We start from the raw sequence: 27,089 nt of genomic DNA, 5'->3' as shown, positions 1-27,089 counted from the left end.
TTGGAGGTCTGTCCTGGCATGTACCCTCCTCCTCAGGGAGAAGGACTGTGAGGTGGAGACAGGGTAGGTTGGGACACAAAGTCCAGTTAAGTGTGTGTCCCAGCTCAGTGCTCTGAGCCCAGATCCTCGTCTCCCCAGGTAGTGGGGCTCAGCACCGACAAGCAACCAACTGCTGGGCTGCCGGGTGCCCCCCATGTTGGAACCTGAGTTGGAGATTATCTCCTAAGCAGATACCCGCTTCCAAACTGGGGATGTAGGGCTAGGAAACTAGAAAATGCCAGGTCTGAAAGAGAGGAAAGAACAAGTCCAGCAATACACAGAGCTCTGTGTATTCAGAGGGAAGTTGGCAGGGTTGTGTTCGGGCAGAGAAACTCCGAGTGGTACAAAGGGGACGTGCCCAGAGTGGAGAAATCATGCTAATTGTCTCCACTAGAGCTGGAGAACGCCATCCAAAATGAAGAGAGAAAGGGGAGCCCTGTCCAGAGCCTCCAGGGCCCTGCACCTCGCTCCTTTTGTCTACCTTCTTCTGATCCAGACAGGTAGGAGGCCAGAGGGTAAGAAAGGGTCTGAAGAAAGGACCCGGGGCTTTTGCAGCAGAGGGAGGGGAGAGTGGAGGGCCTGAATGCCTTTGGGGCGGGAGTGGGGGAGAGCTCAGCTGCCGTGGGAAGCATCTCAGGGAATTCAGGCATTAGTGTTGAGCATATTTCTTTATTCCGTGTGCCTCCCGCGCGGCCCCTGCCCCCTTCCCCCAAAAGGCTGCATGACTTTGGAGCTCCCACGGCATTCAGTACATTAGATGGCGGGCACTGGGCCATTTCGTATGGGATGACTTGTTGGCGTGGGCCAGTCCGGCATTCTTTCCAAGGGATTGTGGTGGGGCTTGAGGGGCGGGGGTAGGGGAAATCTTCTTTTTGTACCTCCCCAGTCCCCGACTCTGGCCTCTCTGAGTGTGGAAGAGTAAGGCAGATGAAAGAATCTTTGGAGATAATGAGCCTCCTAGTGTGGAATAGCCATACCCACCTATCCATAATTCTCTCCACTCCATAGCTGCTTACCCCCTCTACCGCCCCCTACCAATCCTTCGAGAAGTGATCTTATTTAAGTATACCTATTTATGAGTACATACACATATGCACACACACACACAGTTACAGAGTGCCGAGGAATTCACAACTTAGTGGGGCAAAGAGATGCAGAGATCTTTTTACTAAACTGCAGGAACTATCATAAGTCAATTATGCAGAGAATGCATAGCAATCAGAGAAAGGTCACCTACCCCATCCGGGAAGGTGGTGCTGGTGGAGGGGGGGTTGATACGGTAGGACACAGGGTGTGGGAATATCAGGGGGAGGTTTTCTGGTAGAAGGAATGTGTGCACTGAATTTTAAAAGATGGGGAAAAAAGGTAGGAGTATAAGTGGGTGTTAGGGTTGGGAAATGAGCAAAGGTCAACAGCTTGAAATAACATCAAGTGTTTAGTCGGAGCCCAGCAGTTCATCACTGCTGGAGAGAAAAGCATGAATTGAGTTAGGCAAGAGCTTTGTAAACCAGACTCATAATCTGGGGGTTGAGAGGTGGGGGAGTGAGCGGTTTTTAATTTGGGGACTGTCGGGGTTACACATACCTTTCAGATAGCTTACTCAGTCTGCAGGGGGCCATTGCAGGGGAAACTGGAGGCAAATAAAATAAGAAAGGAAGTTTGCATTCATTTTCTAGGATTCCTGTAACAAAATACCACAAACTGAGTGGCTTAAACAATAGAAATGCATTATCTCAAAGTCCTGGAAGCCAGAAGTGGGAGATCGAGGTGTCAGCAGGGCCATGCGCTCTCTGAAGCTTCTAGGGAGGGTTCTGCCTTAGGGTTCTCTCCTAGCTTCTGGTAATTCCTTGACTTGCGGCAGCATCACTCCAGTCTTGGTATGGCATTCTCCATGTTTGCATGTCTGTGTCCACATTCCCCTTTTTATAAGGACACATACTAGATTAGGTCCACCCTACTCCATTATGATCCCTTCTTATTAGATCTGCAGTAACCCCATTGACAAATAAGATCACATTCTGAAGTACTTGGGGGTTAGGACTTCAACGTATGAATTTGAGGGGAACACAGGTCAAAAAGCTATTGCAATAGATCAGGAGAGAAATAAGAGAAATAACATGGACTGAAATTATAATAAAGATAGAGGGAATGAGGCACGCTGAGAAAATGTTTTAGAGGTAAAGTCAGGAGCTAGTGACCTGTAGGAAGTAGGAGGATTTAGGGAGGGAGGGAGGATTGCTGTGTGAAACCTTAAACAAAAAAATGAATATCATACATGTTTAGATTGAAATACCTATGAGGCTTCCATGTGAAGATGTTACATAGCCTGGAGTTGGGTGGCAGAGAGGTCAGGGTTGGAGAGAGGTATTTGGCAGCTGTTAGGCCATAGGTGAGAGTTAAAACAATAAAAATAGATAATATTACTTAGGAGGGGAAAAACATGGGATGAAAATGAAACATCATGTAACCTCAAGATTTGTAGAGGAAGGCAGAGGAAGAAATGCCTCTAAGGAGACAAAGAGGGAACAGTCAGAGAGACAGAAGGACTAGAAGCCTGTGGTACTGTCCAGAAAATCAAGGGAGTTGAGAGTTTTCAGGAGTAAACCAACACCATCGAATGTGACAAAGACCTGAAAGAGCCCATTGGATAAGGCAATTAAGAAGTTACTGTTGGCTTTGGTGAAATGACAATGAGCTGAAGAAATAATGAGAGCTGAAGGTATGGAGATAGTGAGTTAAGAATAGGAATGACACAAATATACAAAGCAGAGATGACCCTAAATTCTTTCTGGTCATAAAATGGTAGGGAAAAAAATTACAGAAAGATCACATCAGTCAGTAAGACTGGGACAAAACAAAAGGTGATCAAGCATATTGTATGTGGGAAAATGTAACTTAGTAAATACATCAAAACATTCTAAATGTGGCCAGGAGTGGTGGTTCATGCTTGTAATCTCAGAACTTTGGGAGACCTAGGCAGGTGGATGGCTTGAGCCCAGGAGTTCGAGACCAGCCTGGGCACCATGGTGAAACCCCATCTCTACAAAAATGTAAAAATTAGCCAGACCTAGTGGTGCACGCTTATAATTCCAGCTACTCAGGAAGCTGAGGTGGGAGGATTGCTTGAACTAGGGAGGTCAAGGCCTCAGTGAGCCATGATCATGTCACTGCACTTCAGCCTGGGTGACAGGGCAAGAACCTTTCTCAAAAAAAAAAAAAAAGTTATAATGTAAGTTATGCTAGTAGGATATTAGTTAATGACCTATGATAGATAAGAGGTAAGTGCTGGGAGAGGCCATTGTACTGCCGTGTACTAAAGAGTAATAAGAGCTGAGATTCTAGAAGGAATCCCTCCCATCCCTAATATATTATTTAGGAAAATGTCTGCTTCTGGGAACAATAAATTCCAAAATTTAAGTTCCTGGCATTAACTATGTGATAGTCCATTGTAGTTTCAGACTAGGCCTGGGAAGAGGAAGGACTCTACTCCATGAAGTTTTTCAGGGACCAAGTTAATGGAGCCCTATCAACTTTGACATGTGCTTCCAAAGATCACCATGAGGTTTATCTTCTTTTCTTCCAGGTAGAGAATTTTATTTTATTTTTTTAATGGAGAGACATACTACAAGGAAGACCTTGCTAAACAAGGTCTATAAGTGATATGTATCACTTGCACTAGTTCTCTTTGCTACGACTCAGTCAAATGGCCATACTTCACAGCAAGGGAAGCTGGCTGGGAAATGTAGTTTTTAAGATTGGCACTAAAGGGGAGACTGGACCATGTGGCCCTGGCTCCCCAAGATTTACCTTAATCTTGTACTATGGCAGACACTACCAAGCTAGCCCTGAGGCGTCACGGAGCACACAGTCTTTAACAGTCTGGCCCTGACATGGACAAATGAAGCTTTTCTAAATTCATCATTTTTATTTCCCAATTTTTAAATTCCAATTTATGAAACGCTCAAATAAGAATTTTCTAGAGACCAGGACATTAACTGACAGACATAGGCACAGCATGCCATAAATCTAGGTAATCCGATTTCCATGGTTTTATTGTCTGGAATACAAGAGATTCCATCCTCTAGGCACCCAATAGAAACAAATCTCTTACCTGGGTTCCATGCTCTTTAGCCCCAAGTTCACCCCCACATTGCAGGTGCTGTCATTTTTTAAATTGTTTATTAAAAATTACATATAAGAAAGTACATTTAGCATAAAGATACAGTTTGGTGAGCCTTTAAAAAGTTAACAAACCCATGTAATCAACCCCCAGATCAAGAAACAATATTTTGGCACCTCAGAATCACCCTCATACTATCTCAGTTACTACTGTCTTCCCTCTGGGATTATAGTGGTATCCTAACTTCTAATGCAAATTAATTTTGCATGTCTTTCTATAAGTGGTATCATATGTATTCAATCTTCTATGTCTGAACATCAAGTTTGTAGGATTCATCTATGTTGTTGTCTTAATTTGTTTGGTCTCACTGCTGTATAGTATTCCATTGTATGAATGTGCCACAATTTATTTCTCTATTCAACTTTGATAGACACTTTGGTTGTTTCCAAACCAACCCAACCAACTTAGCCCTGTTGGGGCTTTATGAATAGAGTTGTTACTATTATACATCCTATAATGGTACATGTCTTTTGGAGAACAGATATGGGCATTTCTTTCGGGGATACACCTAGGAGTAGAATTGCTTAATTATAGGGTATTTATGTGTTTAGCTTTCATAGATATGGCCAAATGGTTTTCAAAAATGAATGTATCAGTTTACGCTCCTATCAACATGTATGACAGTTTCAGATGACCCATATCTTCCCAATAATTGTATTTTCTTTTTCTCCTTTTGGCCATCCTAGTGGGTATGAACCAGTATCAAATTCTGGTTTAAGGTTGGTATGATGGCTCACATCTGTAATCCCAGCACTTTAAGAGGCCAAGGCATAAAGATTGCTTGAGGCCAGGAGTTCAAGACCAGCCTGGGTAATGTAGTAAGACCTCTTCCCTATAAAATTTTTTTTAATTAGCTGAATGTGGTTGTGTGTTCCTGTAGTCCCAGCTACTTGGGAGGTTGAGACAAGAGAATCTCTTGAGCCCAGGAGTTTGAGGCTGCAGTGAGGTATGGTCATGCCACTGCAGTCCAGCCTGGGAAACAGGGTGACACCTTGTCGCTGGAAAAAAAAAAAAAAAAAGTTTAAAATTGTATTTCTATTAAAATTAATGTGCCAATTTTCCTATTGTGTTGTTTGAATTTCTTTAAAATTGTGAACTTGTGGGAGTTTAAATTATATATTTTGCTTATGAGCCTTTTATAGTATATATGTATTGCAAACATCTCCTCCCACTTTATGGTTTGCCTTTCATTTTCACAATAGTATCTTTTGATGAACAGAAGCTCTTAATTTTATTGAGTCTAATGTATCATTTCCTTCTTTGATGGTTACCACTTTTGTGTCCTTTATAAGAGATCTGTGTCTGCCCTCACGTCAAGGACGTAGTCTGTTTTCTTTTTCAAACGTTGTTGTTTTACCTTTCATATTTAGATCTGCAATCCATCCAAAGGTAATGTTTGTGTAAGGTGTGAGGTAAGGGTCAATTCATTTTTATCCTACATGGCCCAGCACTATTTTGTGAAAAGAACTTTTCTCCCTGCACTGCAGTATCACCTTTGTCATCATTTGAGCAATCATATTTAAGTCTGTTTTCAGACTTTCTATTGATCTATTTGTCTATCTTCGTGTCAAGATCACAAAGTAAACCTCCTGGGATTTTGATTGGCATTGTATTAAACTATAAATCAGTTTAGGAGAATTGACAGCTTAACAAGAGTGACTGTTCCAGTCCGCAAACATGGTAAATCTCTGTGTGCCATCTTGATACCTATTAACTAGGTACACATTCCTGAACATCTACACTCCTTAGATTATAGATAAAAAGCTACCAGCTCCTTTCCTTCTGGATCCCAAAAGCCTTCTTCACAGCTTCTGTTTCCTGGTTTTCTCTCACATCCCTGAATAACTGGCGCTTCAAATGACTTGTAGGCCTCAACAGGATAACAACATAAGAATACAACACAGCAGCCCCAACATCCACACAATAAGTGATGCACCTAGACAGTAACAGCAAAGGAAGGGGGTGGTTTTCTCAGATCCTCATTAATTAGGAATAATATTAAAAACCAAAAGCAGAAACAATATGTTTTCCTTTTAGGAAACCGAGGTGTTCTGCCCTTGGATTATTAGATGCAGTTCTGGCTACCACACCATAAAAGGAAATAATACAGTTGGAGAAAGCCCAAGGAAGGGTATCTATGACGGCCAAAAGGATGAAGAGACTTCTTTGTGGAGACAGACCCAAACTAAACCAAAAACTTTTCACATGAAAAGGGACATGGCAGCAACCTTTGGTGTTAGGAATATGGATAAGGTGTGTATAGACCAAGTCCTAGAACACATATTTGGCACTACCCACATTGGCACTTTTAAAAGATAAATTTAAGACAAATACTGGCGAAAGGAAACTTTGGCTCAGCAAAGGTAACACATAAAAATGAGTGGATGGTGATTTCTCTAAGGGACTACCCTATTAAGAAAAGCCAAGGCTATCTGCAGATGCATTCTTATACCCTAAAGTTTGACATTCCCCAGCATCGCAGCAGCTCAAAATCCTACCTGAGGAGTGCCCACCGACCTACTCCAGTACTGCATTGTTGAGGTTGATAAGGTACAACTTGCTGAGCTCTCATTTCCTTTTCTTCAGCCTCTGGTGGGAACAGAAACTTTCTACATTATGATGCCTTGGAGACAATGATTAAGTTAATCGCTTCTCAAGGTTGAACGGTCCTAGTCCTTTTATTTCCACTGTGGACCTTAGTTGTGAGCTATTTCCTCATTTCTGTGTCGTGCTTTGGCTCCTGTCCCAGTTCTCTGTGTCCCTTGAAAGTTGTGGAACCCCGAACTTAATACAGAGCATGATTTAGGCTACAGTTTTTGGGAAACAGTGTTTGCTCAGCAAACTGCTCTGTCAGCTTTCAAGAAAGACTCCTTCATTCACTTATGAACACATGTGATACATCCTTTTGACCCACGGACATGCCCATGTTCACAGGCATGATGAGGGGACTTATCTAAAGTAGGGTAAGGCCTCAGGAAATCTGTAGGCCATAACTCCTCCAATATTCTTATCCAGAACAAATCTACTTTAAATGGGCAGAAAGGCTTCAGGGAGAAATAGATAGCGAAAAGGCTCCTAGGACTTTGGATGGGACAGGAGAGCATGGAAGCCAGGAAAGCTCCAGGAGGCCACAGAAGATAGAAGCGAAAGGGGAAATCCCTTCTACTTGTTTTTGAGGTTGTCACTGTCCAGACTCTAGAAGAAGGAAATGAGAATCCCCAAAGTTTGGTGCTTGGGGTCATTATACCTGTGAACCCCGAATATCTGAGACAGGTCTCAGTTAATTTACAAAGTTTATCTGCCAAAGTTGAGGACGTATGCCTGTGACACAGCCTCAGGGGGTCCTGATGACATGTGCCCAAGGTGGTCAGAGCACAGTTTGGTTTCATACATTTTAGGAAGACATTAGACATCAATCAACATATGTAAGACGAACATTGGTTTGGTCCGGAAAGGTGGGACAACTCTTAAGTGGGGAGAGGGCTTCCAGGTCATAGGCAGATAAGAGACAAATGGTTGCATTATTTTGAGTTTCTTTTTTTGATTAGTCTTTCCAAAGGAGGCAATCAGATATGCATTTATCTTAGTGAGCAGAGGGGTGACTTTGAATAGAATGGGAGGCAGGTTTGCTATAAGCAGTTCCCAGCTTGACTTTTCCCTTTAGCTTAGTGATTTTGGAGCCCCAAGATTTATTTTCCTTTCACACACCAATTTACTAAACTCCAGGATGCCTCTGCATATGTAACCCTCACCTACATAGCATACTACTGCACATTGGGTCCCGAGAAAGGAGGTAGATGTTCCCCAGCTAGTTGATCATCACCCCAGTGGCCTTTAATAAAGCTCATGACTTTTTTCAGGACCACCTCTTGTTATACATACCAAAGCCTATTTGCCTACTCAGGGAAATTTGAAAGTTTGCTTTTCTAAATCAAGCCATGCCTTGGACCTAATTTCTTAATCACAAAAATTAAGAATTGGAAGAAACCTTATGGATCATGTGGTCAAATGGACTTTAGTCTGATGCACAGAGCCAGTAGGGATTCCTAGTTGCTCCTTAGGTTATTGAGGGGGACAGGACTCATCCCCACCACCTCTTCTACCAAAGCAGGTGAGATGGAACCATATTTCATTTGTCCGTTTTTATTTAAGATTTTGGGGGAAGAAAGTATCATTAATTTTTAAAAGTCTGAAAATAGTTTATATTGTTCATTTTGCTTGCCCCAAATTAAGATTTTCATTCAACAGCAAGCATATGATATTCACACATTCAGCTTTAATCAGTAGAGCTGTCTCTTCTGCTTTATTTTATTTATTTATTTATTTATTTATTTATTTTTGAGATGGAGTCTGGCTCTGTCACCCAGCCTGGAGTGCAGTGGTGCAATCTTAGCTCACTGCAACCTCCACTTCCTGGGTTCAAGTGATTTTCCTGCCTCAGCCTCCCGAGTAGCTAGGATTACAGGCATGTGCCACCACGTCCAACCTGTTTCTTCTACTTTTAAGGTTTTATCATTCTAACATTCCTGGCAGGTAGCAGATCATAGAATGTCAGAGCTAGGGCCAGGTGTGGTGGCCCTCACCTGTAATCCCAGCACTTTGGGAGGCCAACACAGGTGGATTGCTTGAGCTCAGGAGTTCAAGACCAGCCACCTAGGCAACATGGTGAAATCCCGTTCCTACAAAAAATACAAAAAAAAAAAAAAAAACTAGCCAGGCATAGTGACACATGCCTGTGGTCCCAGCTACTTGGAAGGCTGAGGTGGGAGGTTCACTGGATCCTGGGAGGCAGAGGTTGCAGTAAGCCAAGGTCGTGCCACTGCACTTCAGTCTGGGTGACAGAGTGAGACCTTGTCTCAAAAAAAAAAAAAAAAAAAAAAAAAGTCAGAGCTAAGAAGGTCCCTAGAGATCTTCTGGTCCTGCTACTTCAGTGTACAGAGGAGGAAGCTGAGGCCCAACAAAGTGTAAAAATAGCCAGTTGGGCTTTCGTTGGCCATTTCCAAAGATGAGGAGCTTACTACTTAGCAAAGCACTTTTTCCAAAAATTGATCTAATATGTTTAGTAAATAAAATTTGCTTTGATCTTCACCACCAACCTTTTAGCTTAATTGCCTCTTGATTTGGTCTGGCCCTCTAAGCACAAGGAGAGAAATAAGGAATGAAAAGGTACAGCTCAGTTTCCTCAGCACTGAATGGCAGCAGCAGCAGAGTGAGAAATAAGGGTGAGAAAGCAAAAGGGAGCTTCAGAGGGAATGACTGCCAAAGGAAGTGGCAGCGGGTGCAGAGGGACTGAGAATCTGGCATGTATGTGCCTATTCAGCTAAACTCAGCTCAGCTCCCAACTGGCGTCCTCTCCAGAAGACCCTCCTTCGGGTGGTAGGATTGCTCTGCAAGACTAGGTGACATCACATAGCAGTGTCTTTTCAGGTCCCAAATCTCCTAAGAGGTCTCTGAAATGCCCTCTGGATAGGGCATCCATCGGACAAGTGGTAAAATCCCAGAATTACAGGGCTGGAACAAACCAATGAGACCATCCAGCCTACTACTCCTTTTATCTATGGGAAATCTGAGCTCCAAGGAGATGGGACCCTCCTAAGTCATGTATCAATAATAGGGCCCAAAACTCTGCTCAGTTTTGTGTTCTGTCTGCTATATGACAATGACAAATATGCATATTGTACTTTCCAATCTTGTGAACTTGATAAGGCAGTTGCTGTTGGGTTTTTTGTTTTTGTTTTTGTTTTTGTTTTTTCTGAGATGGAGGAGTCCTCTGTCACCCAGGCTCAAATGCAGCAGCACTGTCTCAGCTCACTGCAACCTCTGCCTCCCGGGTTCAAGCGATTCTCGTGTCTCAGCCTCCCGAGTAGCTGGGATTACAGACGCGTGCCACAATGCCCAGTTAATTTTTTGGTATTTTTAGTAGAGACGGGGTTTTGCCATGTTGGCCAGGCTGGTCTCAAACTCCTGACCTCAGGTGATCTTCCTGTCTGTCTTGGCCTCCCAAAGTGCTATGATTACAGGCGTGAGCCACCGTGCCCAGCCTTGTTATTATTATCCTTATTTTACAAATGAGAAGAATGAGGCTTAAAATGATTATGTACCCAAATCCACATAGCCAGTAAGAGGTAGGTAGAGCCCAGCCTGAAAAAGCTTTTCTGATTCTAAGCTTTTTGTTCTGCCCATCCCAAATCCCTCTTCTAGGGGTACAGATTGGGCTGGCGTTTGGGTGAATTCCGAAAACCACCTTCCTAGTTGCAGGACTGTTCTGCACTGCGTGGGCCTAGTGAGACACTACATGCATCTGCAAAAAAGACAGGGGAGGCTCTTGGTATAACTAGAAAGTGGTCAAGTTGTCTTCAGGCCCTAAGCTTTCCTTTTACTGGCACTGTCTCATGACCTACTCCTTTCTTTGTGAATCTGTGTTCCGTGCTTTCTCCATCTCCTCACCCTCCCAATCCCCAGTCGAGAAGATCTGACAAATCCACCCAGAGGTCTAATGACTTATAAGCTTCATGGGGGTAGGGATTTTTGTTGGCTTTGCTCATTGATATATCCTAAAGACAAAGAAAAGTGTCTGGCAGATAGGACATGTTCAATATTTTTAAGAATGGAGCTCATAGGATGTGGGTGTGCTAGACTCTTCCACAAGAGAAAGGCAATGGACAAAGTGCCAGAGAGGCAAAGGGCCAGGTAGAAGGACTGAAGGCCGTGAGATGGCTGTGAGAGAGAACAAAGGGGCAGAAGTGCACAGAGCTACTATGGGGGAGGAGATAGCACCCAGGCTTAAGAAGCCAGGATTGGCAGAGAGTGAAGAGCCAGAGGGCGAGGCTTTGGGAGATCAGAAGACTTAAAGTTGGGAGTGGGCTAAGGAGCCCAGGGTCTGATGCTTCCCTCTTCCTCATGGGCCTCTGTTCACAGACCCCCTGGAGGGGGTGAACATCACCAGCCCTGTGCGTCTGATCCACGGCACCGTGGGGAAGTCGGCTCTGCTTTCTGTGCAGTACAGCAGTACCAGCAGCGACAGGCCTGTAGTGAAGTGGCAGCTGAAGCGGGACAAGCCAGTGACCGTGGTGCAGTCCATTGGCACGGAGGTCATCGGCACCCTGCGGCCTGACTATCGAGATCGTATCCGGCTCTTTGAAAATGGCTCCCTGCTTCTCAGCGACCTGCAGCTGGCTGATGAGGGCACCTATGAGGTTGAGATCTCCATCACCGACGACACCTTCACTGGGGAAAAGACCATCAACCTTACTGTAGATGGTAAAGTGCTCTGGCAGGGAAAGAGGCAAGACTGGCAGGTGGGACTGGGGAAGGGTCTGCCCAGCACACCAGCTAGACCAAGGGAAAACCAACCCAAAAGGCACTTGGGAGCTGAGAATGAGGCAAGTGGACATTAGAAGTTGGCAGACAGGCACAGCACAGCTAACATGTAGAGTGATTGCCATGTGCCAGAAACTATTCTAAGTGCTTTGCATATGTTGACTCACTTAATGCTTATAATAATCTGGGGATAGTTAATATCATCATCCCCATTTTGCAGATGAGGAAGGTGAGCCACTGAAAGGTAGAATAACTTGCCCAAGGTCACACAGCTAGAAGTGATAGAGCCAAGATTTGAACCTAAACAGTAGGACCCAGGCTTAGCCCAACTAAAATATCTTCCTGGCTGGGTCAGTTTAAGACATTAAAGCCCAGGGTTCATGGGAAGGCATTTGGAAAGAGGGAATGAGGGCAACGCCATGTCTGCATTGTTCAGCATTGTACCCACTATGCCTAGTTGGTGCTCCATAAATAATCAGTGAAACAAATGAATAAGTGATGGGAAAGGACTGGACTTAGGATGTCTGAAGTCTTCTCAGCCCACAGATTGAGTTGGAAGGTAGTGTTAAAGGTGTGTTCGAAGGCAAGGAGCTAAAAAGGGGAAGGGAGACACTTCTTAGCCAATGACTCACAGGCTCCCCCATTCCTGTGGCTCAGTGCCCATTTCGAGGCCACAGGTGTTGGTGGCTTCAACCACTGTGCTGGAACTCAGCGAGGCCTTCACCTTGAACTGCTCACACGAGAATGGCACCAAGCCCAGCTACACCTGGCTGAAGGACGGCAAGCCCCTCCTCAATGACTCGAGAATGCTCCTGTCCCCGGACCAAAAGGTGCTCACTATCACCCGTGTGCTTATGGAGGACGACGACCTGTACAGCTGCGTGGTAGAGAACCCCATCAGCCAGGGCCGCAGCCTACCTGTCAAGATCACCGTATACAGTGAGTTTCCCTGCAGGCTTTCCTTTAGAACTCAAAGACCCAAGAGGCAGGTGACCATGAGGGACTGAGGACATCCCAGAGAATGTCACTGGGGGGAGGGGGACAGCGATAGGCCAACTATCCATGGAGGACACCAACAGGTGGGCAGTGGGTTCTGTGCAAGCTCCACCACCAGCATCAGCAAGGCATGCAGCCTGGGGCTCCCCCTCTCTTGCTTCCATGGCAGAAGTTCTGCTTATCACACCTTGCCCCTTTGAAGTCCGTCCTGCCTCTCTGCTTCTCTCTCTCCCTAGGAAGAAGTTCCCTTTACATCATCTTGTCTACAGGAGGCATCTTCCTCCTTGTGACCTTGGTGACAGTCTGTGCCTGCTGGAAACCTTCCAAAAGGTCTGGGTAACTCTCCTGAGCACCTGAGTCCTTCAATCCATCCCAAACCTATGCCTTTCATCCCAGGGCTCTGCATCTCTTCCCAAGAGGTCCATTCTTCCATTGTGTTATGCAACAGCATCTTGTGCTCCCAAGCCCCCACAACCACAGCCCCAGTAACAATAGTTTTTTCGCTTGCCAACCACCTTTTCTGGGGCCAGGCACTGTGGCTGTGATTAGCCTGCTACCTTTTAAGTATGATTATCTGCAGTTTAACAGATAATGACACTGAGACTAGGATTGGTTAAATGACTTGCCCACAGTCACAACGCTAGTGACAGACTCAAGGTGCAAAGCTAGATGTGATTCATTCCAAAGCTCATGAACTGTACCCAGCCCATCTTCCTGTCACAAGGCCTCTTTTATGGCCATCAGATCCCTCCCTGTGTCCCCACTAGATCTTCTGCTCATGTTCAATAGTTCGGCTCATGGTGGGGCTGGATTGATTCACAGGAAACAGAAGAAGCTAGAGAAGCAAAACTCCCTGGAATACATGGATCAGAATGATGACCGCCTGAAACCAGAAGGTGAGCTCCCAGCCACCCATTCACCCATCCCATCAACACTCAGATCAGTGGGCTGCTGGGAAAAGGCAGAACTGGGCGACAAGGAAAACAGCTCTGCAGGGACCCTTCCCCCACCAACTGCACGAAGACTGCAGAGGAGGGAGAGGTTTGGCCAAGGTAGGAGCCAGGATATTCAGATATGTTGGTGGAGGTTGTGGCGGGCCATTTGGGAAGCACAGAGAGTAGGTGCCGGCTGGTGGGGAGAGTCTGTACCTGGGCCAGCCACCCACTTCTCTCCCCTGTGCAGCAGACACCCTCCCTCGAAGTGGTGATCAGGAACGGAAAAACCCCATGGCACTCTACATCCTGAAGGACAAGGTGAGCAGCTCCGGGCTGGGTGCCCAGAAACATGCAGTGAGCCCCTCCCACATGCCTGGTTCTAGGGAGCCATACTATATTCCTATCCCTTTATAGCAGCAGTCCTCAACCTTTGTGGCACCAGGGACTGGCTTCATGGAAGAAAACTTTTCCATGGATGGTGGTGGGGGTGGTTTCAGGATGAAGCTGTTCCACCTCAGATCATCAGGCATTGGATTCTCATAAGGAGCGTGCAACCTAGATCCCTCGCATGCGCAATTCACAATAGCGCTTGTGCTCCTATGAGAATTGAATGCAGCCACTAATCTGAGAGGAGGCAGAGCTCAGGCGATAATACAAGCCATGGGGAGTGGCTGTAAATACATATGAAGCTTCGCTCTCTGGCCTACCGCTCACCTCCTGCTCTGCCCTACCAGTAGCAGTCCTCGGCCTGGGGGTGGGGACCCCTGCTTTACAGTACTCAGAATAACCCTGTGAAATATTTGTGTCATGCACATTTTAGAGATTAGAAAAAACAAGGCTGTGAGATTAAATGACTTGCTCAGGATTAAACAAGGCAATGAGTGGCAGATCTAGGTTTCAAACCTAGGTCTTTGGACACCAGTTCTGGTGATTTCCCCAGTATTCCACAACTAACTCTGTCCCAGGTTGTCCACGATGGGTAGAAAGAGGACAGCAAAGGGGAAAAGCACTCAAATCATCGCATTTCAACATTTCCTGAACACCTATTACGTGCTAGGAGGCCCCATGCTCAGTGTGGCATATCGCCAGGAAAACCAGACCTGCCTGCAGCCTTCCAGGAGGTGGGCGTGCAGAGGGAAACTGGGTCCCTCCCCTCAGAATTCCAGCAAGCTCTAACACCAGGCGCGCTCCCAGGCCGGGCTGACTGTCCCCTGACCCCTGCGGCGCGTGTCCTTGCAGGACTCCCCGGAGCCCGAGGAGAACCCGTCCCCGGAGCCTCGAAGCGCGACGGAGCCCGGCCCGCCCGGCTACTCCGTGTCGCCCGCAGTGCCCGGCCGCTCGCCAGGGCTGCCCATCCGCTCCGCCCGCCGCTACCCGCGCTCCCCAGCTCGCTCCCCAGCCACCGGCCGGACGCACACGTCGCCGCCCCGGGCCCCGAGCTCGCCCGGCCGCTCGCGCAGCGCCTCGCGCACACTGCGGACTGCGGGCGTGCACATAATCCGTGAGCAAGACGAGGCCGGCCCGGTGGAGATCAGCGCCTGAGCCGCCTCGGGACCCCCTGAGAGGCGCCCGCGGTCTGCGGCCAGCGGCCCGGGGGGAGGGCTGGGGCTGGAAAGCCGGGGCGCGGCGCGCTAGGGGCTAGGGGAGGTCCCGGCGGGGCGCGGGTGTCTCGGGTGTGGACGTGTATGAGCATGCGCAGACGGAGGCGGGTGCGCGGAGGCGGCAGTGTTGAGGTGGTGAAACCGAAGAGCATTTGCTTGCGGTTTACAGGCTGTGTTCTCACTTGGTATAGGTTGTGCCCTCTTAGGACCACATAGATTATTAAATTTCTGGCCCAACACCCAAAAGGGTTTTATGGAAACTAACATCAGTAACCTAACCCGCCCGTGACTATCCTGTGCTCTTCCCAGGGAGCTGTGTTGTTTCCCACCCGCCACCCTTCCCACTGAACAAATGCCTGAGTGCTGGGGCACTTTTTTTTGGCAAGCTCAGATTAGAGAGGCCACTTTCCCAAAATCCACAGCTGCACGAAGCTAAGGAGAAGCCAGATGCCGGTTACTGGGTGTGCAGGGGCTGTTCTGAGCTGGGGGATCATTGTGAAGGCCTTCTTCCCTGGGCACCTGGTACCTGGGGACCTACGAGGTGGTGAGGGAAGGGTACAAGTACATTTCTTTTCCCTCTGAGCTAGGCCCTAGCAAGGGCAAAGAACCCGAACCTGCCAGCTTGGCCTCCTCCCTCAGAGGCATGTCATGCCAAGCATTCTTTCTGTCTCTGTTCATGAACAGAAGAGATGGATGGGCTTATTCGTATAGAGAAGTGAATTCCACTTACTCCCCTGGCCCAGAAAACTAGACCAAGTGAGGAACTGTTTTAGCTCATCTAACTCATACATTCGTCCTGGCTTCCTTACAAAACAAGCCTTTCAAACAATCACTGTCCTCAGGAAAGTTGTTGAACTTCCTCCAGCTGTGAGAATAAGTCCTAATCTCCAGAAAAATGGTGGGGGGAGGAGGGGGCTTATTGCTTCCCAGCATTTCAGGGGAACATGATCCAACCCCTGGCCTCCTGCCACCCATCTGCCCTGCTCCCACATGCTCGGTTCCCAGGGCACAGAACAAGGGCAGACTCCCTAATCACACTAACATCAAAATAAAGAGACTGGGCCGCTGTGTAGCCAGGACATGCCCATGCCACCACCTATTGAACAGTTCATAGGAGTGGCAGTAATCTACTGTGTCACGAGAGAGGGCAATTACAAATCTGAAAGAGAAGGAGGCCCTCTGTGTATTCCATCCCCTCCTCCTTAATGCCTCCAAGGGTCCCTGCATCCCTGGCCCATTCCCAACCTCCTAAACTCTAGCTCTGATTCTCCATCATCCCATGGAGCTATTCCAAGGCCGCCATTACCCATCACCTACACACCAGGTCAAGTTTTGTCTCAGCCCCAAAAGCACTGACATTTCTAGTTTGCCCCCTCTGCCCTTACCCCAACAGCATGCCTGTCTCAGCTCCCTGTCCCTCAGCGCTTCCCTAGGCTCATTTGAGCAGGTGTGCCTTCGCAGCGCCCCTAAACTTCCCAGGTGCCTCATCCATAATGAGATAATGAATGTAGGGGAAAGTTTCTCAGGAAGGTGGAAGAGGCAGCAGGACTTGGAGAAGGAGTACCTGCTGGTCAGCCTTGAGATGCACAGGTGAAGGTTAGGGTGAGATGAGAGCATGCCATACCTGGTGCTGAATCCCTGAGGGGCCAGCTTCCCAGGCTTAAGCCAAATCTGCCTTAAATTGGGGGTAGGGAGGGGTTAGTAAGGAATTGGGGTTTGTTTGTTTGTTTCTTTTTGTGTTGTTTTCATCTTCATCTTTGTATTACTAGCATCCAGCAGAGTGCCTAGCACATACTGGATGCTCAATAAACTTTTCATGAAATGAAATGACAACTTTATTCCACGTAAACAAGGGTAACAAAACAAGCTGTTTAAATGTACCAGTCATTTCCCGTTTTTTCTTCTGCTTTTCTTTCACATCCTTTACCCTCTTTCCAAACCCCAAATTGTCCATTCCAGAATCACTTACCCATTCATTCATTTGCTTATTTGGGTGTTCTTTTATTTATTCAACAAACATTTGTTTATCTACCATGAACTAGGCCCTGTGCTAGACACTGCTGATACAGCATAACTATGTCAGGAAGACAAATCAGTAAACAGATGATTACAATATAGTGTGTAAAATGCAACGGCAGAGGTAGATACAAGGTGCTCTGGGAGCATGTAGATTAGATGTCAGCAAAGGCATCTTGGAGAACAGACCTGAGTTGAGTCTTTCTTAGAAAGACTTGTTAATCTGGTTTTCAAAAGTATGAGAGGACACACTCCAAGCAGAGGGAGAAGCATGTATAAAAGCTTGGAAGTGCAAGACATGATGGGGGGGAATTCAGCGTACTGAGCCTAGCAGTTGATGAAATTATTTCAGGAAAGTATGCAAAGTAGAAGGTGAAGGAAGCTGCAGATTGCAATAGGTAAAAAGTGATTTAGTGGGGGTTAAAGCCAGATTGCAATAGGTAAAAAGTGATATGTGGAACTTCTCTGCTAAATACTTGAGACTAGATGTTTGAGAGGTCTTCCTATTTCAAAACAACTAGGTCCTGCTTAAATCATATTTGTTTTGCATTGCTGGCTTCGAGAGATGGGGGAATTTTTTTTTTTTTTTTCAGATAGAGCCTCACACTTGTCACCCAGGCTGGAGTACAATGGCGCAGTCTAGGCTCACTACAACCTCTGCTTCCAGTTCAAGTGATTCTCCTGCCTCAGCCTCCCAAGTAGCTGGGACTACAGGCACGTGCCACCATGTCTGGCTAATTTTTGTATTTCTGGTAGAGACAGGATTTCACTATGTTGGCTCGGCTGATCTCAAACTCCTGACCTCGTGGTCCGCCCACCTCAGCCTTCCAAAGTGCTGGGATTACAGGCGTGAGCCACGGCACCTGGCCAGAGATGGGGAAATTTTTAAGCAGCCAGAAGTAAAACAAAATTTAAAAGCACAGTGAGCTCAAAGTACTTAGCACTCATTAAATGTGAGATTACCAAGGGAGGTGAAGCAAGATGGCTGAATAGAAGCCTCCACTGATTGTCTTCCCTGCAAAAACACCAGATTGAACAACTATCCACACAAAAAAAGCACCCTCATAGCAACCAAAAATCCAATGAGTGATCACAATACCTGGTTTTAACTTCATATCACTGAAAGATGTGATAAAGGTAAGAAAGGCAGTCTTGAATTGCTGACACCACCCCTCCCTCATCACCCAGCAGCTGCTGCATGGAACAGAGAGAGAATCTCTGCACTTGCAGGAGGAATAGTGCAGTCATTGTGGGGCTTTGCGTTGGAACCCAGTGCTGGTCTGTCACAGCAAGAAACAACACCAGGCAGAACTCAGTCAGCACCCACGGAGGAAGCATTTAGACCAGCCCTTGCCAGAGAGGAATTACACATCCCAATGGTTGGAACCTGAGTTCCAAAAAGATTCACGACCATAGGTTGAAGTGCTCTGGGGTCCTAAAGAAACTTTTAAAAGTCTGTTTAGGTCACAAGGACTGCAATTCTAGGGGGAACTCCTGATGTTGTGCTGGGCTTGAAGCCAGTGGACTTGGGGGGCATATGATCTAGTGAGACACCAGCTGGTGCAGCCAAGGGAGTGCTTGCATCATCCCTCTGCCAACACCAGGCATCACAGCTTGCAGCTTTGAAAGAGACTCCTTTGTGTGGCTTGAGGAGAGGAGCAGGAAGAGTAAACAGGACTGTGTATTGCAAGTTGGATGTCAGCTCAGCCACAGTAGGATACGACATAAGACAGAGTCCTGAGTCCCCCATTTCAGGCCCTAGTTCCCAGACATTTCTAGATACTCTGGGCCAGAAGGAAACCCATTGCTTTGAAGGGAATGACCCAGTCCTGGCAGCATTCATCACCTGCTCACTCTAGAGGCCAGGGACCCTCAATAATTTGCAGGAAGTACTTGCCATTGGCCTTGGGTGAGACTAAGAGACATGTTGACTTCAGATGTCACCAAGCACCTTTCCAGCTGCAGTGGCTATGGGAAGGGGCTCCTTCTCCTTGAGAAAAGTAGAAGGAAGGATAAAGGGGACTTTGTCTTGCAGCTTAGGTACCAGTGTGGCCTCAGTGGAGTAGAGAACCAAGTGAGCTCTTGGGGTCCCCAATTCCAGGGTTTGGCTCTTGGATGGCATTTCTGGACCTGCCCTAGTGGCCATAGTGGAGTCCACTGCCTTGAAAGGAGAGTCCTGTGCTTGGCAGCATTCATAAACTGACTCAAGAGCCCTTGATCCTTGAATGAATATCAGCAGTAGCCAGGCAGTATTCACCGTGGGCCTGGGGCAGTGGTGGCCAAGGGGAGAGACAACTCTGCTTGAGGAAAGGAGAGGGAAGAATGAGAAAGACATTGCCTTGGGCTTGGGTACCAGCTCAGCTGCAGTAGAATAGAGCACCAGGTAGATTCCTAAAGTTTCTCACCCCAGGCCCTGGCTCCCAGATGGCATCCCTGGACCTGCCCAGGACTGTTGGAAACTTGGCATCCTGAAGTAATGGATACAAGCCTGGTTGGCGTTGCCACCTGCTGACTCTAGAGCCTTAGGGCCTTGAGTGAACATAGCTGGTAGCCAGACAGTGGTTACCACAGGTCTTTGGTGACACCTGGTGCTGTGCTGGCTTTGGGTCTGACCCAGCACAGTCTCCATTGTGGTGGCCACAGGGGTACATGTGTCACCTTTCTTCTAGCTCCAGGCAGCTCAGCACACACAAAGAGAGAGAGAGAAGGGGGGCAGAGAGAGAGAGAGAGAAGAAAGAGAGTGACTCTGTTTTGGAGAAAGAAAAGGAAGAGAATAAGAGTCTATGTCTGATAATCCAGAGAATTCTTTTAGATCTTATCTAAGACCATAGGGTGGTATCTCTTCAAGTCTGGAGGAGCCACAGTGTTACTGGACTTGGGGTGCCCCCTAATGCAGATACAGCTGCAGTCACCAAAAACTAAATCACAACACCCAAGTTCCTTTGAATACCTAGAAAGCCTTCCCAGGAAGGAAGAGTACAAACAAGCCCAGACATCAATGAACATCCACAAGCATCAAGACCATTCAGGAAATATGACCTCATCAAATGAACTAAATAAGTAACCAATGACTAATCCCAGAGAGAGAGAGAGACGTGTGACCTTTTGGACAGATAATTCAAAATGGCTCTTTTGAGGAAACTCAAGAAATTTCAAGAGAACACAGAGAGGAATTCAGAATCCTATCAGATAAATTTAACAAAGAGATTGAAATAATTTAAAAGAATCAAGTAGAAATTCTGGAGTTAAAAACTGCAATTGAAATACTAAAGAATGCATCAGAGTCTATTAATAGTGGAATTAATCAAGCAGAAGAAAGAATTAGTGAGCTTGAAGACAGGCTATTTGAAAATACACAGTTATAGGAGACAAAAGAAAGAAGAATAGAAGGGAATGAAAGTATGCCTATGATATTTAGAAAATAACTTCAAAAGGGAAAATCTAAGGGTTTTGGGCCTTGAAGAGGAAATAGAAAGATGAAGGTAGAAAGTTTATTCAAAGGGATAATAACAGAGAGCTTCCCAAACCTAGAGAAAGATATCAATATTCAAGTGCAAGAAGGTTACTAAGCAGATTTAACCCAAATAACATTAACTCAAGACATTCAATAATCAGACTCCCAAAGGTGAATAATAAAGGATTCTAAAAGTAGGAAGAGAAAATAAACAAATCACATACAGTGGAGCTTCAATATGCCTGGCAGCAGACTTCTCAGTGGAAGCCTTGCAGGTCAGGAAAGAGTGACATAATATATTTAAAGTGCCAAAGGAAAAAGAACTTTTATTGCAGAATAGTATATCTGGTGAAAATATTATTCAAACATGAAGGAATTCAAGACTTTCCCAGACAAACAGAAGCTGAGAGATTTCATCAACACCAGACCTATCCTATAAGAAAGCTAAAGGGAGTTCCTTAATCTGAAAGAAAAGGACATTAATAAAAAATAAGAAATTATCTGAAGGCACAAAACTCAATAGTAATAGTAAGTACACAAAAAAACAAGATATCATAGCACTGTAATTATGGTGTGCAAGCTACTCATATCTTGAGTAGGAAGACTAAAAGATGAAGTGATCAAAAATAATAATTATAACTTTTCAAGACAAAGACAGTACAATAAAATATAAGTAGATACAACAAAAAGTTAAAAGTAGGCGCATGATGTTAAAGTGTAGAGTTTTTATTAGTTTCTCTTATTTGTTAGTTTGTTTATGCAATCACTGTTAAGTTGTCATCAGTTTAAAACAATAGGTTATAAGATACTTTTTGCAAGCCTCATCATAACTTCAAATTTAGAAACATACAACAGATACACAAAATATAAAAAGCAATAAATTAAAACATGTCATCAGAGAAAATCACCTTCACTAAAAGGAAGACAGGAAAGAAGAAAAGAAGAAATAAGACCATGAAACAACCAGAATAAAAAATAACAAAATGGCAGAAATAAGTCCTTACTTAACAATGATAACATTGAATGTAAATAAACTAAACTCTCCAAACAAAAGAAGTTGAGTGGCTGAATAGATTACAAAATAAGATCCAACAATTCCTTGCCTTCAAGAAACATACTTCATCTATAAAGACACACATAGGCTGAAAATAAAGAGGGAAAAAATATTCCATGCAAATAGAAACCAAAAAAGAGCAGGAGTAACTATACTTATATCAGACAAAATAGATTTCAAGACAAAAATTATAAAAAGAGACAAAAAAGGTCACTGTGATGGTTAATACTGAGTGTCAACTTGATTGGATTGAAAGATGTAAAGTATTATTCCTAGGTGTTTCTGTGAGGGTGTGACCGAAAGAGATTAACATTTGAGCAAGTCAACTGGAAAAGGCAGACCCACCCTTAATCTGAGTGGGAACAATCTTATCAACTGCCAGCATGGTCTGAGTAAAAACCAGGCAGAAGAATGTGAATAGACTAGACTGGCTTAGCTTCCCAGCCTACATCTTTCACCCATGCTGGATGCTTCCTGCCCTCGAACATCAGACTCCAAGTTCTTCAGCTTTGTGACTTAGACTGGCTTCCTTGCTCCTCAACTTGCAGATGACCTCCTTTGGGACCTTGTGATTGTGTGAATTAATACTACTTAATAAACTCATATGTATGTATATATCTCCTATTAGTTCTCTCTCTCTAGAGAACCCTGACTAATACAGATTTTGGTACCAGGAGTGGTTCTAGAGGAACAGAATATTAAGGATGGAGTTCTTTTGTTGGTTTTGGGGTTTCTGGAGTTGGCTGCTTAATAGACCCCACTTCTAATAGTATGGAGAACACTGATAGTGCCTGGTATTAACTGTTTAGAGAGTTATGCAAAATAAATGCATTTGACACTCCTGATTCACTGCTTATGAGAGGCAAGGAGTTTAGTGACTCTGTACATAGTAACTTTGACCATATGTCGTAATGACCATAATGAAGTTGGTTGGTTGCTCCTAAGTTCACTGGACAAAGTGATGAAAGAAAATGATGAACTCAGGGATTCTAACTCCTGTCTTCAGAAGCAGATACTGAGCCTCAAATCTTCTAAGATTGCCCTGAGTGAGAATCTTATCTCCTGAAGAGAAAGAGATGAAGCTGTGGAAAATCAGACACAAGCTTTTATCATGCGAGTGACTGGCCTGCAATGAAAGGTGCATGCACAGCCTTGCCAGGTGTCTACTGTTAAAATGAGGGCGTTGATTGGAAAAGAATGGGACCTTGCAACTGAGAATGGGGACATGTGGGAGGATCCTGATGACACTAGGGATACTGAGTTTGTAAACTCTGATGAATTTTTTTTGCCAGAAGAAGCAGCTCTCTCATCTCCAATAGTGGCAACATCCCCTCCCCAACCCGTGCTCCCAACAACCTTTCCACCTTTGTCTGAGGAGATAAACCCTGCGCTGCCTGAGGCAACAGTGATGGCCTCCCCTGAGGCAGCTGCCAGGCAAGATAATGTTGATTCTCCTCAGGAGCTATCTCTGACACCCCTATTTGCTTCTAGACCTATAGAACGGGATCCAAAGGTATAGGGAGATTGGAATGGTGGAGTGGATTAGTCACTTTAGACCTTCTCATTCCAGCTGGGAAGGTCCAGAAGATATATCCTTGACCAATGCTTTGCAAAATAGATTTGTGAGGGCAACACCTACATCTTTGAAGAGCTCTGTAAGGATTGCTTTTCTAGATCTAGATGTATGCCAGATCTAACTATGGGAACCCCAGTCACTCAACCACAAAATTTAAATGCAATGGAAATAATTGGATCCTGAGATGGCAGGGCCAAGTGGTAGCGCTCAACCATCAAAGGCAAGGTGGGCATAGCTACCATAATGGAGAGCAAAGGCAAAGCAGCAATCAGAATCGTTTCACTTATGCAGAGCTCTGGCATTGGCTAATTAATCACTGTGTTTCTAGAAGTGAAATTGATAGGAATCCTACTGCATTCCTACTTAATTTATATAAGCAGAAAAATTCCAGGTCAAGTGGACAAAAGACTAATTTTAAATATAAAAACAGAGAATCGTGGCCCCTCAGTCAATATCCAGACTGGATCCAGTTTATAGACCCAGAACCCCTTAAATGAAGGGGAGCTCTGCTCCCCTTGAGGAAGGACCCCACTATACTACCAACAATTTATGCAGTGGATCTTTCTCCCATCCTTCCCCAAGGAGAACTCCGGCCTTTTACCAGGGTAACTGTGCACTGGGGAAAGAAAGATGATCAGACATTTTGGGGACTACTGGACACTGGCTCTGAGCTGACACTGAATCCAGGGGACCCAAAACGTCATCGTCATCCTCCAGTTAAAGTAGGGGTTTGTGGAGGTCAGGTAATTAATGGAGTTTTAGCTCAGGTTTGACTTACAGTGGGTCCAGTGGGTTCCCGAACTCATCCTATGGTCATATCCCCAGTGCCAGAATCAATAATTGGCACAGACATACTGGCAGAACCCCCACATTGGCTTCCTGACTATTAGGGTGAGGGTTATTATGGTGGGGAAGGCCAACTGGAAGCCATTAGAGCTGCCTCTACCTAGAAAAATAGTAAATCAGAAACAATATTGCATCGCTGGCTGAATTGTGGAGATTAGTGCCACCATCAAGGACTTGAAAGATGCAGGGTGGTGACTCCCATTGCATTACCATTCAACTCTCCTATTTGGCTGTGCAGAAGACAGATGGATCTTGGAGAATGACAGTGGATTATCATAAGCCTGACCAAGTGGTGACTCCAATTGCAGCTGCTTTACCAGATGTAATTTCATTGCTTGAGCAAATTAACACATCTCCTGGTACCTGGTATGCAGCCATTGACTTGGCAAATGCCTTTTTCTCCATTCCTGTCCATAAGGCCCACCAGAAGCAATTTGTCTTAAGCTGACAAGGCCAGCAATACACTTTTACTGTCCTACCTCAGGGGTATATCAACTCTCTGACTTTGTGTCATAATCTTGTTCAAAGAGAACTTGATTGATTTTCCCTTCCACAAGATATCACACTGGTCCATTACATTCATGACATTATACTGACTGGATCCAGTGAGTGAAAAGTAGCAAACACACTGGACTTATTGGTGAAACATTTGCAGGCCAGAGGATGGGAAATAAATCTGACTAAAATACAGGGACCATCTACCTCAGTAAAATTTCTAGAGGCCCCATGGTGTGGCACCTGTCGAGATATTCCCTCTAAGGTGAAGGATAAATTGCTGAATTTGGCCCCTCCTACAACCAAGAAAGAGGCACAATGCCTAGTGGGCCTATTTGGATTTTGGAGGCAGCACATTCCTCATTTGGGTGTGTTACCTTGGCCCATTTAACAAGTAACCCAAAGGCTACCAGTTTTGAGTGGGGTCCAGAACAACACATCCAGGCTGTGCAAGGTGCTCTGCCACTTGGGCCATATGACCCAGCAGATCCAGCGGTGCTTGAGATGTCAGTGGCAAATAAAGATGTTGTTTGGAACCTTTGACAGGCCCCCATAGGTGAATCATAGCAGGGGCCTCTAGGATTTTGGAGCAAGACCCTGCCATCTTCTCCAGATGACTCTTCTTTTGAGTCTTGGCCTGTTACTAGGCTTTGGTGGAAACTGAACATTTGACCATGGGTCATTAAGTCACCATGCGACATGAACTGCCTATCATGAACTGGGTGCTTTCTAACCCATCTTGCCATAAAGTGGGTCATGCAGAGCAGTATTCCAAAATCAAATGGAAGTGGTACATACATGATCAAGCTCGAGCATGATCTGAAGGCACAAGTAAGTTGCGTGAAGTGGCTCAAATGCCCATGGTCTCCTCTGCTGCTACGCTGCCAACTCTTCCCCAGCCTGCTCTGAAGTCCTCATTGTGGAGTTCCCTATCATCAGTTGACAGAGGAAGAGAAGACTAGGGGCTGGTTCACAGATGGTTCTGCATAATACGCAGGCACCACCTGAAAGTGGACACCTGCAGCACTAAAGCCCCTTTCCAGGACATCCCTGAAGGACAGCAGTGAAGGGAAATCTTCCCAGTGGGCAGAACTTCGAGGAGTGCACCTGGTTGTGCACTTTGCGTGGAAGGAGAAATGGCCAGATGTGCAAATATATGCTGATTCATGGGCTGTGGCCAATGGTTTGGCTGTATGGTTAGGGACTTGGAAGAAGCATGATTGGGAAATCGGTGACAAAGAATTTTGGGGAAGAGGTATGTGGATGGACCTCTCAGAGAGGTCAAAAACTGTGAAGATATTTGTACCCCATTTGAATGCTCATCAATGGGTGAACTCAGCAGAGTTGGATTTTAATAATCAAGTGGATAGGATGACCCATTCTGTGGACACCACTCACCCTCTTTCCCCAGCCACCCATCATCACCCAATGGGCCCATGAACAAAGTAGCCGTGGTGGCAGGGATGGAGATTATGCATGGGCTCAGTAACATGGACTTCCACTCACCAAGGCTGACCTGGCTACAACTACTGCTGAGTGCCCAATTTGCCAGCAGCAGAGACCAACACTGAGATCTTGATATGGCACCATTTCTCAGGGTGATCAGGCAGCTACCTGGTGGAAGGTTGATGATATTGGACCTTTCCCATCATGGAACAGGCAGCAGTTTGTCCTCACTGGAATAGACACTTATTCTGTATATGGGTTCACCTATCCTGCATGCAATGCCTCTGCCAAGACTACCGTCCGTGGACTCATGGAATGCCTTATCCTCCATCATGGTATTCCACATAGCATTGCCTCTGACCAAGACACTCACTTTATGTCTAAATAAGTGCAGCAGTGGGCTCATCCTCATGGAAATCACTAATCTTACCATGTTCTCCATCATCCTGAAGCAGCTGGATTGCTAGAACAATGGAATGGCCTTTTGAAGTCACAATTACAACGCCAACTAGGTGACAATACTTTGCAGGACTGGGGCAAAGTTCTCCAGAAAACTGTGTATGCTCTGAATCAGTGTCCAATATATGGTACTGTTTCTCCCATAGCCAGGATTAATGGGTCCAGGAATCAGGGGTGGAAGCAGAAGTGGCACCACTCACTGTTACCCCTAATGAGCCACGAGCAAAATTTTACTTCCTGTTCCCATGACATTATGTTCTGCTGGCTTAGAGGTCTTAGTTCCAGAAGGAGGAATGCTGCCACCAGGAGACACAACAATGATTTCATTAAACTGGAAGTTAAGATTGCCACCTGGACGCTTTGGGCTCCTCCTATCTTTAAGCCAACAGAGTGAGAAGGAGAAGGGAGTTACAGTTTTGATTGGGGAGATTGACCCCGACTTTCAAGATGAAATATGTCTACTACTCCACAATGGAGGTAAGGAAGAGTATGCGTAGAATACAGGAGATCCATTAGGGCATCTCTTAGTATTACCATGCCCTGTGATTAAGGTCAATGGGAAACTACAACAGCCTGATCCAGGCAGGACTACAAATGGCCCAGACCCTTCAGGAATGAAGGTTTGGGTCACTCCATCAGGAAAAAAACCACAACCTACTGAGGTGCTTGTTG

At 45.6% G+C, this 27,089-nt stretch overlaps 2 protein-coding genes across 4 annotated transcripts; one reads left to right on the top strand and one right to left on the bottom strand.

Moving 5' to 3' along the window:
• The first annotated feature begins 274 nt into the window (after window positions 1–274).
• HEPACAM (hepatic and glial cell adhesion molecule) lies at window positions 275–15,440 on the top strand. Of its 3 annotated transcripts, none has more exons than XM_008021375.3 (7): window positions 275–539; window positions 11,138–11,479; window positions 12,197–12,478; window positions 12,772–12,865; window positions 13,358–13,431; window positions 13,721–13,788; window positions 14,710–15,440. In XM_008021375.3, exons 1-7 carry the CDS (start codon window positions 455–457, stop codon window positions 15,010–15,012), a joined length of 1,248 nt encoding a protein of 415 aa, XP_008019566.1. In that variant the 5' UTR covers window positions 275–454; the 3' UTR covers window positions 15,013–15,440. The 3 variants fall into 3 exon arrangements, with proteins under 3 accessions (XP_008019566.1, XP_008019565.1, XP_072878105.1); XM_008021374.3 differs by having other exon boundaries at window positions 13,718–13,788; XM_073022004.1 differs by having other exon boundaries at window positions 13,358–13,587; window positions 13,718–13,788.
• A 663-nt stretch (window positions 15,441–16,103) lies between these two features.
• Window positions 16,104–16,381, bottom strand: HEPN1 (hepatocellular carcinoma, down-regulated 1). The gene is given in 2 exon segments (XM_073022007.1): window positions 16,104–16,310; window positions 16,313–16,381. Coding segments are annotated over 2 exon segments (276 nt in total).
• Between the last annotated feature and the right edge of the window lie 10,708 nt (window positions 16,382–27,089).

This window comes from Chlorocebus sabaeus, chromosome 1, assembly GCF_047675955.1.
Source record: "Chlorocebus sabaeus isolate Y175 chromosome 1, mChlSab1.0.hap1, whole genome shotgun sequence".
Taxonomy (NCBI): Eukaryota; Metazoa; Chordata; class Mammalia; order Primates; family Cercopithecidae; genus Chlorocebus; species Chlorocebus sabaeus.
The sequence above is the reverse complement of the archived record's forward strand: the minus strand, read 5'-3'. Positions and strand labels throughout refer to the sequence as shown.